This window comes from Nicotiana sylvestris, chromosome 10, assembly GCF_000393655.2.
Source record: "Nicotiana sylvestris chromosome 10, ASM39365v2, whole genome shotgun sequence".
In the NCBI taxonomy this organism is placed as follows: domain Eukaryota; kingdom Viridiplantae; phylum Streptophyta; class Magnoliopsida; order Solanales; family Solanaceae; genus Nicotiana; species Nicotiana sylvestris.
Window position 1 is genome coordinate 129,121,725 of NC_091066.1, and position 15,345 is coordinate 129,137,069.

Here is a 15,345-nt window from a genome sequence, read left to right on the forward strand (position 1 = left end):
TAATTTTGGACCTAGTCCATAATACCTAATCTCTACCCCTATATAATAGTACATAATCCCTAAATAGACCTACGCCTAAAATCCATGAGATCCGCCGTTCTCTGACTTGAGAAGCTTCAGTCGTCTTCTTCAGCAAACTAACCTAGAAAAGCCTCGACCACCCTAACGCAGCAGACCTTCACCCAAATGAACACCAAAAACTTAACTCTATGACCCTAAAAGAGACCCCTAATCTTTTTTCCAAGATCAGAAGACAGTCGTTCCTGCTGCTTCATCTTCAACGCTCAGCACTGTTGGTTTCTTAGAAGAAAACTCTGCAGAATCCTAGCGAGAAAACCAGCCCAGTCATGACCCTTCTCTTTCAGCTCGACCAAACGTTGTTGCTCCTCCACCTCAACCAAACCAACAGTCCAAACCTGCACAAAATCCGGCAAACCAGTGTTTTTACAGTGAGCGTTTGAATCAGTCGAGGACGGTTCCGGTTCGAGTTCTTATTTTCGATTGAAGTTTCCAGTTCTAAGTATTTTCAGATTCCAGAGCTGTTGCTCTCAAAGGTATATGAGGTTCTCTTTGTAACCTTTTTTGGACGTATAAATGACGAATCGAAGGATTGGATTCGACTGGTTGTATACACATTTAAGTTCATGTATTCATGGTGATCAATTGTTATATTTGCCTATCTTTGATTGATCTATCATAACCTGGCTTTACTTGTTCATTTAAAATAGAGGATATGAGTTTGAATTTGTGATTGCTTTGATGCCATTACTTGTAGTGAATTCATGGCTTCTTAGTTTCATTGTGAATGTCTTTTGCGACTTCAGCTCTCTTCTTTTTTCCCTCAATCTCCGTACAATTCTGTGTGGTATTTTTTTGAATATTAAAATGAAATAAAAATGGAGAGCTCGTGAATTAGGAGCATTCAAGAGCTCCAAACTGGAAATGGAATTGGAAAGTAGCTGATCCTTAGACATATATGTATAATGTACTCGTCCTTTACCTTTGTAAGAAATTACTTGTCCACTAGCATTTGGATTCGATGCTTGGGAGTTGGGATATTAGCATTATTATGAAACATTACAATTTCCACTACAATTAATTGTTACATTTTTCTATGAAAGAACGTTGTTTTCACCTCAAATAGGCATCTGATAACATGCTTATTATAAGAGTTTGAGTTCTGCTATGAAAAGGCTAACAAACTGTCTCGCAACAGTATTGTTAGTTCATTACGTTTGTTGTTTAGCATCATTGAATAATCGTAGTTTGCTTTAGGCTCGATTTAGACTAGTATTATGATTATGTATACGTTCGCGTAATATAATTGCGATTTTAATTCTAAAAGTAACTCGAGGGATGCGTTCGCGCAACTCCAACCAAACTTCTCTTATTAAAATAAACAAAGTGTGATTAATTAAGGACACGTACGCGTGACATCCTTTTTGACGCGCCAAAGGAAATGAGTATATGTACGCCAAGTATAAATTGCTAAGCGACGCCTAACACCTTCTCCCGAGTTAACAGAATTCCTTACTTAGAATTTCTGGTTCGCAAACTTTAGAAAATAAAATTTCCTCGATTTGGGATTTAAAATAAACCGGTGACTTGGGACACCAATTAAATTATTCCAAGTGGCGACTCTGATAAAATAAAATTAATCTCATTTCGAATAATGTCACTTAAATTGGAAAAACTCCTTTATATACCCCTTCGGAATATAAAAAGAAGGTGTGACAGTTATTAGCCCATGAAATGTAGGATGTATTTTCTGCTAAACGTCTATCGCAGCAAAATTATAAAGTTTAATTTTTATGGCAAAAAGAAAAATTAAAAGAACACCAATATACTTATATTTTGCATGAAAAAAGACCCTCCAGAAATTCATTAACTGAATGCCGGAAACTTGGAATAGACTTCCACATAAGATAAATTATTCAAATAAGCACAATTGCGTCATCAACACATGGTTAAATTCAGCTTCTATATCGTATGCACCTGCCGATAAAATTCAGCTTCCAGTCTAAATGAGAGTAAGATTTGGGGAAATATGTATTTATTGGGGTAAAAAAGGTTGAGTAATTAACCCAAATAGTCGCCTACCCAACCGTTTAAATTAAAAATTATTGGAGGATATGTAATATATGTATAACTTATAGTATATATTATGTGTATAATCGTATGCAATTAGAGCATAATCTATGTGTACCGACTAGTAATAAATAAATAGTAAATCCGGCCGACTTATATAAATATTCAGCCACAAGTGAGGATTGCTTAAAACCTTAGGTTGATTGTTCTAAACCTGGCTTACCCAAACGGACAGTTTGAGCCGAAGCGGGGGCAACGTACCGGGAGCACGAAAGTCTGCCCGGCCTAGTTACTTGTCCCAACTCCGTCTTATTTGGTATGACTTTAACATAAAGGTGGGTCACGCGAAGTGTAAGTACTCTCTAACTCCAATCCAAAGATTGTAGGTTCGAGTCAGCAATGTAACAAAGTGGGGAGCTCCCTTGGAAGGGTAAAAAAAATAGTGTAAAGATCCCAAAAAAGTTGAAGAAATTGGTAAGTAATAGCGCGTGTAGTGTGACATAAATGTGGGTTTATCGTGTTGATAACATGGCTAAGCTTATTTTGAAATTTTATCTTATTATGTGATAGCTTAGTAAATAATTTTTTATGCTAGATTGAAGAATGTCGGTGATTTTCAGTATATGCTAAATACGGGATAGTTGATGTACGTTTTGGTTACAAAATATAATCTTGGGACGTTGCTACTCTGGAATAACTACTGGAGCATGCTCAGTTTGACAATATTGGATCATTTAACTAATAACATGCTGAAGTCTATAGTTTGATGTTCTGTAAAATAGGTCATTTGATGCCTATTTTGCACATGAATAACATTAACTCTAAGTTGCCAAGCTGAAACCATGACTACAAATAATTTTTCACATAAAAAACTTTTATGCTCTTTAAACTTCAACCAAGACAACTTTATCCAGTACAAAATCAAGAAAGGAATTTATAATCCACCGGAGGATAATACCAACTCTTTTGGCCTAAAAACATTGACTTAAACATAAAAACTGCGACAGCTATAGGTGTTGTACAACAGCTAATCCTGCTCCAGCAAAGTACTTGAAAATGTGCCCCATCATTTTCCTTTGGATTCAATCACCCTCTTGGCAAATGATGGCAAACAGAATGATGCTTTGTGAAGCTGGGGAGGAAAAAGAATAGCAAAAGTGAGTAACAAACCAAAAGTAGAAGTGTTAAGTGTAATGAAGACAGGCATATAGCATTTAAAAAGATGACACCATCAAGGAACAGAATGACAGCATACCTCAGAGTTGTAGAACTTCATAGGTCCAAGAGTTTTGTTATGGCTGGCATCGTCATCGATGGGGTTAATTGGGTTCTTGAAATCAACTGCAGGTCCCTCGGTAGAGCAGAGCATGAAACCAATCATACCGCTGCAATTAATACAAGGCAAACCACCCATATTAGAATCAAAACCAGTATGCTAACAGCAAGAATCATGGCGTATTATAAACTATAATTATGCTTCAACCAAAAACTAGTTAAGAGTCGGCAGTATGCAACTCAAACAAAGAATTTATACCCATAACAACTATGCCTCAATGCAAAGCAACTTGGGATTGACTATATGAATTCTCACTGACAATGCCGAACCATAAAAGCTCATTTCAGACCCATATAATACAAAATAAGAATAAAATGAGAAGTACTAGAAGTTCTCGATATTCTCTACTGGCATATCAATGTCTGTCAAAACTAAAAGACTCCTAAAAAACGTAGAACCTATAGTAAATGTAATAGCATGACTAAAATGTATTCTCAACTAACTTGTATCGTCTATAGATCTTTTCTTCCATTGTGCCATATGCTAGGTTTGTATAGATTCTAAGAGATTGTAGGTCTTTTGAGACAACCTTTCAAGTAAGATACAAGTAAGAACATAACGAGAGATGAGCAATAAAGTGTGGATTGCAAAATATTCATGCATATTAGGATATCTCGAATCAAAACATAAGTGCACCTTGGATAAGTAGGAACTGTAGTCCATGCATAGTTGACTGAGCCTTTGAAGATTTGGCGGCAATTGGCAACAATTTCTTCAATAATGTGCATGTGAAGCCATATGCTCTCAGCCTGTGTAGATACAACCCCTCCTGGACGCAGAGCTCTTGCTATAGATTCAAAGAAAGGCTTTTCGAACAACTCTTGTGCTGGACCTGAAGTTAAAAGAGTGAAATTGTTTGGGGGCTGAAATTATACGAAATAGGTAGTACTTAAGCAATGAGATGATATATTACCTATAGGGTCAGATGAATCCACTATGACAGCATCGTAAGTTCCTGCAGCAACATTTTTCAAAAATGCAACTCCTGCAGAAACAGGAGGAAAAAGGAAATGCCAAGAACTTATGTTAACAAGCGAACAAAAAATGAGAACCAATAGAAAAGTTGAGAAGATACCAAAATTCATTGATCATACCATCACCAATGTGTAGATTCACACGTGGATCCTCGTATCCTACAGCCACATCTGGGAAAAATTGTTTAGAAACCTGTCGGAAGGGGGAAAAACTACTTAGTTTCAACATTGCATTACATTTTGCATCAAGGAGCTTAGAGCTGGTAAGTTACAACTGAGATGTCCCAAACACAACATGCATTAATTAGCACATTAAAACCTTTAAGTAACAAGTAATACACACGAAGGGATAAATTCTGGCAGCAGTTCCTGACTAAGATCAAGTATGCCATAAGACACTGCTAATACATGTAATTAGAAGAATCAACATGTTCCTCTACCCTTAGTAAAGAAGAAAAATGTCAATGGTGACCAAAAATGTGAATAAGGTACCATTTTTACGAATGAGCTATGTTGCTCGGACTCTCCGAAAATGTGGCCGGATACGTGTCGGATCCTCCAAAAGTAGTGCATTTTTTAAGGATCCGACACGGGTGCGGCTACATTTTGGAGAGTCCGCAACATAGCGAATGAGCATATACCTCAACTACCATCTTGTCAATCTCACATATGTCAATCTGCTCAACAGAAGAATGACGCGACACCTCACGCAAGACACCACCATCTCCTCCTCCAATAACCAGCACCTGAGGGAAGACGAATCAGCTTAAAGTTGGCAACTAAGTTAAGAGACAAATGGTATAAATAGCTTTAGGACACTATAGCCCTGCAAAAATTGCTCGGTTCATACATAATTCACAAAAAAAATACACATTTGATATAATCTGTGCTAAAATACAGTAGGGGTAAGCAAACAAAGAGAAATATGACGGTACTTTTAACAAATTACACAAACTGGAAAACAAATGTGGATAAGATTCTTAATCTATGGGCTTGATTAGCAATGTGTCATAAGACTTCAAACTTTTCACAATAAATGATGCAAAAAGAACATAAAATCGTATGGACCTTTTTGGGATTTGGAATTGAACAAAGAGGAAGATGAGCGATCATCTCTTGGTAAGCACATTCATCCCTTTCTGTGAGTTGGATCACACCATCCAAAACAAGCACCTTTCCATAAGTTGATGACTGCACCAACAAACAAAATCAAACAAAAATGAGCAGCAGCACATAGTAAAACATCCCTTGCATATAAAAGTAAGAGAAAAGACTAACATTAGTAGATCAACAAAATACCTGAAAAACCATGACATTCTGATAATCAGACTTCCCTTGGAACAATATCTTCTCAACCTTCAACGAGTGTGCTTCCCCTGCATAATTACTTCCCTGTCAGCAACCTTTCCCTTTTTGTTCTCTCAATTACAAGAATTCACTGGGCACTCAAAGGAAAAATCTTTGCAGAATCCTCAATCCCATACAAAAAAGTTTCAAGAAAATGTACAAGCCAAATCTAATTTGTGAATTTCACAGTTAAAATCGAACTCCCCACACCCGCAAAAAAGACATTTACAAAACCAAAAATTCACCATACAAAACAAGGCAGAAAGCAACTGCAAACCATCAAAAGTAGGACCATAAACTTTGATAGACACCACCACAAGCATTCACGTACTAAACCCACCAAGAATCGCCAAAAAAGACACAAAACTTAGATACCCAAATGCATAATAAAAGTACTCACATCAGAAAAAGAAAAAAAGAAGAAGCAAACTTTAATACCCACAGTCATTAAAGTAATTAACCCCAAAAATCCCACCAAAAACAGAACATAAACAGAAACCAAGTGCAAGCCAATTACCAAAAGGTACAATCTTGAATGCCCAAATGCCGAAAATCAAAGTAAGCTTTATAGGGGAAAAAACACAGATGATGCAGAAACAAACCTGGCCGAAAACCCAACAAAAAAACAGAACATAGAAAGAGAAACAAAGTGCAACCCAATTGCCAAAAAGTAAAATCTTGGATACCCAAACGCATAAAATCAAAGCAACCTTTATATAGAAAGGACAGATGATGAATCAAAGAACAAACCAGGCCAAAGGGGGCTAATCTCAGAGAACCAGCCAGGAAGAACAGAAGAGATATAAGGAGATTCATTGGTGCAGCCGTTGTTGTTGTGGTTTGCTGCTTCCATCTCTTCTTGTTGTTGTTGTTCCTCTTCTCTTGGTCTCTTCACAGGCAATTGATCAGTTCCCTTCACAAATGCTGCACACTCCTCTGCCATCACAAAACCCTCCTCTATTTATAGGCCCAACAGAAACAGCAAGTTTTCTATTTAACCTTTAACACCACAATAATAGTTACCTCAAATCTCAGGACTCTTCAGTCTGAAAATGTATAGCGTGAATAGCTGTCTGTTAAGGATTAGTTGTCTTTCTGCTTTAGGCTTGCGGTGAAAATTGTAATTCCCCCCCCCCTTTTTTTTCTTTTATTTGGTTTGCATCCAATACTTTTAACTAAAATATATCAATCTATTAAGATTAAATAATTTTGTGACGAGAAAATATATATTAATTAATTATAATTAAGTAAAAAAAAGTTTTATGCGAGCTCATATTATGTATTTATAAGTTTGATATAAATTTGAGATAGTAGATTGCATGTATGAAATAAAATAGTTAGAAGTACGCGTAAACTAACTCAAACACTTTTGTATTAGAAAAAAAGATCCAAATTTAACTCCATTAAAGTGTGGGTTTTGTGTGTGATAAACAATGTTATTATGTGACAGTAAGTTTGGACAATATTTTGATTGAAGTTAAAAAAGATATTTAAAAATTGAATTTTAAAAATTGCGAAAATTCTTAAATTAGAAATACTTTAACGTAAATTATTTTTACGGAGAGGAGGCTTGATCATTGCAAAATGTGAAATTGTGATTATTGTAAAATGATGGAAGGCTTTTACTAGGGTTTTTCGTGTTTTTACTAGGTATCAGCTTTTGGTCAAATGATTGGCCCCACTATTTCCCCAACAACCCCCTTAGCCAATAAAAATTAAAAATAAGGACAAAAAAGAAAAAGAAATAAAGGAGCATCTTTTTCAGAATATCAAGAAGATTGTATCTTCTTCTACCTACCCCTTCACATTTTTCACAAGCCCATAACTTTAGGCACTTTATTTGCCGAATGAGTTCGTGCATTGTGGTTAAAATAGCAAGGTTTAGCCAGTTTTCGGACTGGTCATTCAAAAATAGTCAGCATTTACCAAGTCAATAAAAATAGCCATTATTTTTATTCAACAGAGACCGGTCCAGCATAATATACTGGAGTTCGGTGCACCTGTTTATTAACTTCCAGCATATTATGTTGGACCGGTATACTTTGCTGACTCTAGTATAATATTCTGGATAATGGAGCACCGGTGCTCCAAACTCCAGTATATTATGTTAGACCGGTATATTATACTGGAACTACAGTATATTATGCTGGAGTATTTTTTCGGATTTTGAACAGTGTTTTCGTTCAGATTTATCCTACATAAAAGTGATTAAATTTCGATTACTTTTGAAACCGTGACTATTTTTTAATGATCACTTGTAAATTTGATTATTTTTGAATTTCTCCGTGCGGTGTGTACTAATAGTTTATCATGATCTAGAGCTTTATGAATGGAAGCTTCTTTAATGGAGAGAGTTTTACCATCAAAATGAAATTTTTAACGTAAATTCGGATTAATCGAATTCCAAAATAAATATCGAACATGGGATAGAAAAATAAAAACATTATAATTATAAAACGTATAATGATCTATAGTAAGTCCAATACTACTTGTACAAATTGCATTAATAATGTAAAAATTAGAGAGAATGTTATGAAGATTTTAATAATTCATATCCTACACCTGCCACATACCAAAGAAAAGAGAAATATCCCAAATCCCACCTAACACATATCCGTTTTTTTTGTAATTCCAAACATGTTGACCACATTCGTACTATTTGATAAGTCGTTTTTGTTTTGTGTTGTTTAGTATGATGGTGGGATATAGAGGTGTCAGTAATTTGGTTCGAACAATTATTTTATAAAATTTGTACTAAATAAAATTTTCAATTATTCCATTTGTATAACCAACATTATGTTTTTCATCTAATCATCTCGATTTCTTTTCGGTATTGATATGGTTCGATTAATTTTTCAGTATTTTTTAAAAGCGTATGTATAAAAGTCACTAGTATAGGTTAGAATGCGATAAATACGTACTCGAATAGGACTTTTAAAACTCTCCAGACATTTTTATTATATAAAAGTAATGAATCCAACGAACATGAAGATGTCGAAAAAAGAGATTCACCCCATTATTCTATTGTAGCGTAGAACAAATTAAGCAAAGATAAGAAAAATATAAATTATACAAGTGGAGAGATATTAATCAAGTCGGACTCAAGAATAGAGTTTATTAGAAGATTAGTATCCAACAAGAGACATCTAAATCAGATGAGAGGAAAAACATCAAATACATAGTGGCTTGCTACTTAAGATTGCTGGAATATGCCCTGTGACATACTACTCAAGATATTGGAACTAATTTAGTTTCAATAGAAGTAGTAGAATAGGTTTGGAAGTTAGGACTTTGGATGTTAACTACTTGGTCACTTGTAGCCACTTCCATAATCTCAAGGCCAAATGATTTTTTTAAGGTTTTAGAACTTTTAAACTTAATATATCGAATATTCATATATAAATGTCCTCAGTATTTCGGTTTATTTTTATAAAAATTAAAAACTTACCTTATTATTCTGTACGGTTATAAATTTATATAAAAACCTACAGTTTTATTAAAAGAAACCTAATAATTGATTCTGTACATTTCGGTTCGGTTGATTTTTAAAGATCCATTAAAACCTGGGATATCCATGGGATTAGTTGGCCCATCTTTTTTATGGGATAACTAATCCCACCATTTAGGGTGTGTTTGGTATGAAGAAAAATGTTTTCCTAGAAAATATTTTTCAGAAAAATGAGTGGTTTTATCACTTATTTTCTCTTATTTGGTTGGTGAGTGAAAATATTTTCTAGGATTTGGTTAGAGAGTATAAAATACTTTTAGGAAAATAATTTTTTATGTTACTCTCCACAACCCACCGTCCCAAAAATTCCCTTGTTTCTTGTATGCCCCCCTCCTCCTCCGGCTCAATTTTCTTCAAGAATTCAATGATTCTTTTCAAAATTCACAAAGATCCAATGTGCTACTTTTCTTTTTCACACAAGAACAACATTGAAATTGGAGCTCGATAACTAAAACGAAAATACTTTATTTTGTTGAAAAAGAAAGTATTCTTTCTACAACGTGAAAAGAAATTACTCATTTTGTTGAATGAGAGAAAATACTTTTGGAAAAGATTGAAAAAGAGTTTTGGAAAATGTTTTCCCTTGTTTTGATAGGGAAAACACTTTCCTCCAATTGGAGAAAAATGAGTTCATGAGGAAAATATTTTTTAAAACATTTAAACGAACCAAACATGGAAAAATTGGAAAATACTTTTCGAAAAATATTTTTCTTCATGCCAAATACACCGTTAGTGTAAAAATTATTCCGAAATTAGCTAATATAAACCAAATATGAGATAAAGTTAATCCCAAATTCTATATCGAGATTATTATTCTTATTCCATGTACAAGATGATAGTGTTTTTGCATAGTACTGTGCGTTCCTCTGTTTGGATCCGAAGCTCTTCGTTCTTTTCTTCCTTTCCTTTTGTTTAGTTGTGCATAAAATAGGGTACTCTAGAATAGTGTCTATTTTTCACTTTCAAATATTGTTGCCTGAACTTGCAAAGAACTAGATTCTGTAATAGTTTTAAATCAAAATAAAGGGTTGTTAATGAATTACAAATTTGGGAGGTGGGACTGACCAAATTGACAATGATTTAGTGGATGATTAAACATGGCTATTTTTTCCTTTGTTAGGCAGGTTATTGATTTTATTATAATTTACACCTGACACGTGCCTAGGGTTAAAGTAGCCATTTTGCTTTTATTTATAATTTTGGCCTTTCAAGACATGCTAAGGGTAAAGCTGGAAAAAGGTACTGCACTGTTACTTTTCTCACACAATCTTGCCTTGAATTGTTCCATTATATTAAATTCCTATTAATTTTTTTTTGAAAAAAAATTCTTCATTCTTTCTTCATTTACTTGGTTACCAACTATACTACTTTGCCAAGTACAGTTTTGTTTAATTTCTTTTTTGTTTTTATCAAAATAGTTATTTTGTTACCATCTTCTTTCAACTAGTCCTGTCCCAACTCAAGATGTTACAAAACTTTCAAAGTCAATTATTGACCTGGTCCACTTTATTCATGGAACCCCATTTAAGTCGGAAATTCTATTCTATTGTCACCCCTAATTTTTCAGTAGTTCATGCAAATACAGTGACCTTGTCACTCCTACTTTTCAGTAGTACGTGTGAATACGGATAGTCTAACTTGAGATTTATTTTAAATTCTTTCCAAAAAGTGAAAGAATAATAAAAATTGTACTAATGTATTTTACTTATACCTAATTTCATTCCGAGACCAAGCAACTTTTGATGCAATTTATCAAATTGAAAATCAAGAAAGAAGAAGGCAAATGGAGATAATATGAATATTGAGGTAATTTTAATTGTACAACATTTTTATGCCAAGCAGAGTCAAATTGAACATCCGGGATTCCTGGAATTAAGAGTAGTACCAAAGTTTGTAAATAATCCATCACATAGGATGCATGCACTAAATTGAAATTCTGTGGAGATAGTATCGCTGACTATGATATGCTTGAAAAAACATTCACAACGTTTCATGCCTCCAATATTATTCTACAACAGTAGTACAGAAAGAATGGTTTCAAGAAGTACTCTGAGTTAATTTTTCTTCTCCTTGTGGCTAAACGAAACAACGACTTGCTCATGAAAAATCACGAAAATCGACCCACTGGGTCTATACCATTGCCTGAATTAAATGAGGTGTATTCTCATTATGCTAAGCGTGGAAAACACCACGGCCTTATTTGTGGCCGTAGTCATGATCGTGGCCGTGGACAAGGAAGAAATTTTTCTGGCGTTAATCATCCCTCAAGAAATATAACCACTAAAAATGAAAAGGAAAAGATGAGAATCCAAAGGCAAATGGTTCATAAACTGAATGCTATCGTTGCGGTGGAAAATGGCATTGGGCAAATATTTGTCGTATACCAAGACATTTGGTTGAGCTTTATTAAGCATCTCCACAGAATAAAGGCCCTGAAGCTAATTTTGTCTTTGACATCACCTACTTGGATGTGACAGACTTCTTTGAGCACCCTGATGAAAAAATAGATCACTGACATTCAAACCTATTCCTTTGTGGCTGGCCCCAGTGCTTAATGTCAGGTTCCCTCCACATCCTAATAACATCTTAATCTACGATCTACGAATAAGAAATAGGAGCATCTAGCCGAGTAGCAGTCAGTAGGCGGAGAAGAAGTCAAAGGCGAATATCTCTTTGCCCCCCTCTTCAGTCAATGCTTTGGCCTTCGTCTCTTTTGCCCTTTCTTCTATGAAATGGTTTCACGGGATTCAGCCAATTGTCTTGATCATGGAATATCACTGAGAAATAGGAATCCGGGTTATTAAAGGATTTCTTGCGCTTGGATCAGTGGTTAAAGATGATTGAGTAGTTTGATTTTTTTTGTTTGCCTATTCATAGTAGCTAGTGAATAAACATCATATAATCATAGTTCTTTACATAAGTAGTAGCCATTAATATTATTTATTTTATGAAATAGTGTTAGTCCATTTTGATTAAATATAATTCTAATATTCATTTTAAACAATGAACTTGAATTCTAATCAATCATGTGAACTGCAACACAGAATTCAATATTATTACGTACATTTTTTTAGCAACAGTCATTATAATTTTATAATAGTTATTTAATTATAAAAGCTAGTAATTGCGCATAAAATGTACAATAGCATTACTAATGATAAATAACATAATCATGACGTATAAAAAAATTGTGTCACAGAATCATTTAATTAAAACAACTAATAAATAATTTGTTTACATTACTATTAAACAAGTTTGATATAGTAGTATACTAGTTATGATTTACGACGTTTGTTTTCAAAAGGTGTTGACTCTTTTTTCAGTTTTTCCTAAAGCTTTTTAGCTAAGCACTATTAGAGCAGTAGTAACACGTTAGTACTTAGTACAACAAATCAAAGTATTTCATTCAATTTATGGCCCATGCGTCACATTTTGTTTATTTTTGTATTCATTATTTCAACTTGTCTCTTCTCGTGTAGCAAATGTTTGGAATATCTATATATATCTTTAATAATAAAATAATTTTTTTTGCATGTCAAACCATAGGAAGAAAATATAGATATCTCTCAAAGCAAAATTTATCACAGTTCAACTGTAATTGCTTAATTGACTCATGTACGACACATATAATATTCAAAGAGAAGAAATATTTCTCTTATTTAAGTATGAGTAAGGCCAATGTTACTACAATTTATGGTAGTAGTAATTTAATTGAAGGCTCTGGAAGATCTACTATAACTCTGCCTAAGGGAACAATACTTATCATAGAGAAGGCAATGTTCTTCTCCAAGTCCAAAAGGAATTTATTGAGTTTTAAAGATATCCGTCGAAATGGATATCATATTGAGACAATAGATGAGAATAATCTTGAATATCTCATCATTACTAAGAATGTCTTTGGCGAGAAAAGGGTTATTGAAAAATTTCCATCTTTATCTTGTGGCATGTATTAGATAAGAATTAGTACAATTGAGGCACATTCTATCGTAAACCAAAAGGTTACTGATTTAAATACTTTTGTACTTTGGCATAATCGATTGGGACATCCTGGATCAATTATGATGAGACGAATTATAGAAAATTTAAATGGACATTCACTAAAGAATTTAGAGATTCTTTTAAATAATGAATTTTCTTGCACTTCTTGTTATCAAGGCAAGTTAATTATTAAACCATCACCAACAAAGGTTGGCATTGAGCTCCCTACGCTTTTGAAACATATACAAAGGGGACATTTGTGGACCTATTCACCCACCTAGTGGGTCGTTTAGATATTTTATGGTCTAAATAGATGTATCTTCTAAATGGTCTCATGTGTGCCTATTATCATCTCGCAACATGGCGTTTGCAAAATTAATGGCACAAATAATCCGATTGCGGGCACAGTTTCTCGATAATCCAATTAAGTCTATTAGACTTAATAATGTTGTTAAGTTTTCATCCCAAGCATTTAATAATTATTGATTATAAATTGGGATAAAAGTGGAACATCATGTAGCTCATGTTCATACTCAAAATAGCCTTGTAGAGTCTTTGATTAAACGCTTGCAATTGATAGCAAGACCATTGCTCATAAAAACGAGATTACCCACTTCAGTTTGGGGTCATGCCATTTTGTATGCAGCAATGCTAGTTCGTCTCAGACCGACAAATTATCATAAATATTCCATGTTCCAATTAGTTTTAGGTCATGAACCTAATATATCTCATTTAAGAATTTTTGGATGTGCAATATATGTGCCTGTAGCACTGCCATATCGCACCAAAATAAGTTCCCAAAGAAGGTTAGGAATATATGTTGGGTTTGAATCACCCTCTATTATTCACTACCTCGAAACATTAACGGAAAATTTGTTCACTGCACGATTTGCTTACTGTCGATTCGATGAGATACTTTTTTCAAAATTAGAGGGAGAAAATGGTGAAACTAAATGGAAAATTTTGTAAAAAAAATCCATCATTGTCTCAGCTTGATCCACGTGCCTCTATTTGTAAAAAAAATGTGCAAAAGATCATTTTCTTGCAGAAAATAGCAAATCAAATGCCAGACGCATTTACGGATCTGAAAAGGATTACAAAATTACATATCCCTGTAGAGAATATTCCAATCCACATTGATGTCCCTATTAGGCAATCTTCTAGTGTCATAGCTAATGAGTCAAAAGCACGCCTCAAGCGTGGCCGACCATTGGGTTTTAAGAATCGAAATCCTAGAAAAAGAAAAACAAATGCTCAAGATGACACTACGAAAGAGATTCATGAAGAAATCAACGATTTAACCACTACAACAAATTATACATTTAGTGGCAATTAATTAGCGGCAATAGCTTAATTGCCGCCGATTTATATTCTAGAGTCATTAATTACCGGCATTTAAACTTTAGTCGATAAAAGAAGTAATTTTTAGTGACAAAATAATATAGTCCAGAAAGAGAAAAACTAGCCTTTTCAATTCAAGTTGTGTACCCTCCAATTCGCTTTAGCTTCCCTCCAATTATTTTTAATGTGCCCTCCAATTCTCTTTAGCTTCCCTCCAATTATTTTTAGCCTCTAAATTCCCCTGATTCAAATATGAAGCCTACGATCTCTTGCTCTCCATTTCTCTTCCTCTGATCGGTGAGTATCTCTTTAATTTAACTTAGTTATTCTTTGATCTACTTCTTAGTTTTCCTAAAACTGTACTTATTCAATTCAGCTAGCATTTTAGTTGAGTTTAGTGTAATATTAATCAGATCTCTATCTTTATACTTTATACTGTTAGTGTATATAATGCCTTTGCTCGTTGTTTTAATTTCGATTTTTGTATTAGATTTGGTGTTTTTACTCTACAATCCGAAGTTGTTCTAGGCTTTGTATTTCAACTCTCGGTAATCTCTATAGCTTCTGAAAGTTTAGCTCAATTTTGAACTTTTTCTTACAATATGAAATCTCTGCTTTCTTCTCCATACTATCTGAAATTTCTTATCGTTAGAGTTAGAAATTTTCCTTCGCAGATTCACACAAAACATTCCCTTCGCTATTCACCAGCAGTAGTCGGGCTCGGACGTTAAAGTTTTGTGGTAAGAATATGAATATCATGTGAATTTTTATAC

General features: G+C 34.0%; 2 protein-coding genes across 3 annotated transcripts; one reads left to right on the forward strand and one right to left on the reverse strand.

The window, feature by feature from the left end:
* Positions 1 to 2,944: 2,944 nt before the first annotated feature.
* On the reverse strand, positions 2,945 to 6,834 carry LOC104227438 (spermidine synthase). Of its 2 annotated transcripts, XM_070158477.1 has the most exons (10): positions 6,769 to 6,834; positions 6,496 to 6,681; positions 5,698 to 5,774; positions 5,467 to 5,589; positions 5,040 to 5,144; positions 4,519 to 4,591; positions 4,338 to 4,409; positions 4,061 to 4,256; positions 3,344 to 3,473; positions 2,945 to 3,220 (listed from the first exon to the last, which is right to left on the reverse strand). In XM_070158477.1, the coding sequence occupies exons 2-10, from the start codon at positions 6,596 to 6,598 to the stop codon at positions 3,155 to 3,157; spliced, it is 945 nt and encodes a 314-aa protein (XP_070014578.1). In that variant the 5' UTR covers positions 6,599 to 6,681; positions 6,769 to 6,834; the 3' UTR covers positions 2,945 to 3,154. The 2 variants fall into 2 exon arrangements, with proteins under 2 accessions (XP_070014578.1, NP_001289514.1); NM_001302585.1 differs by lacking the exon at positions 6,769 to 6,834 and having other exon boundaries at positions 2,956 to 3,220; positions 6,496 to 6,622.
* A 7,337-nt stretch (positions 6,835 to 14,171) lies between these two features.
* LOC138879943 (uncharacterized) lies at positions 14,172 to 14,567 on the forward strand. The gene has a single exon (XM_070159592.1). The coding sequence runs from the start codon at positions 14,172 to 14,174 to the stop codon at positions 14,565 to 14,567; it is 396 nt and encodes a 131-aa protein (XP_070015693.1).
* The last annotated feature ends 778 nt before the right edge of the window (positions 14,568 to 15,345 follow it).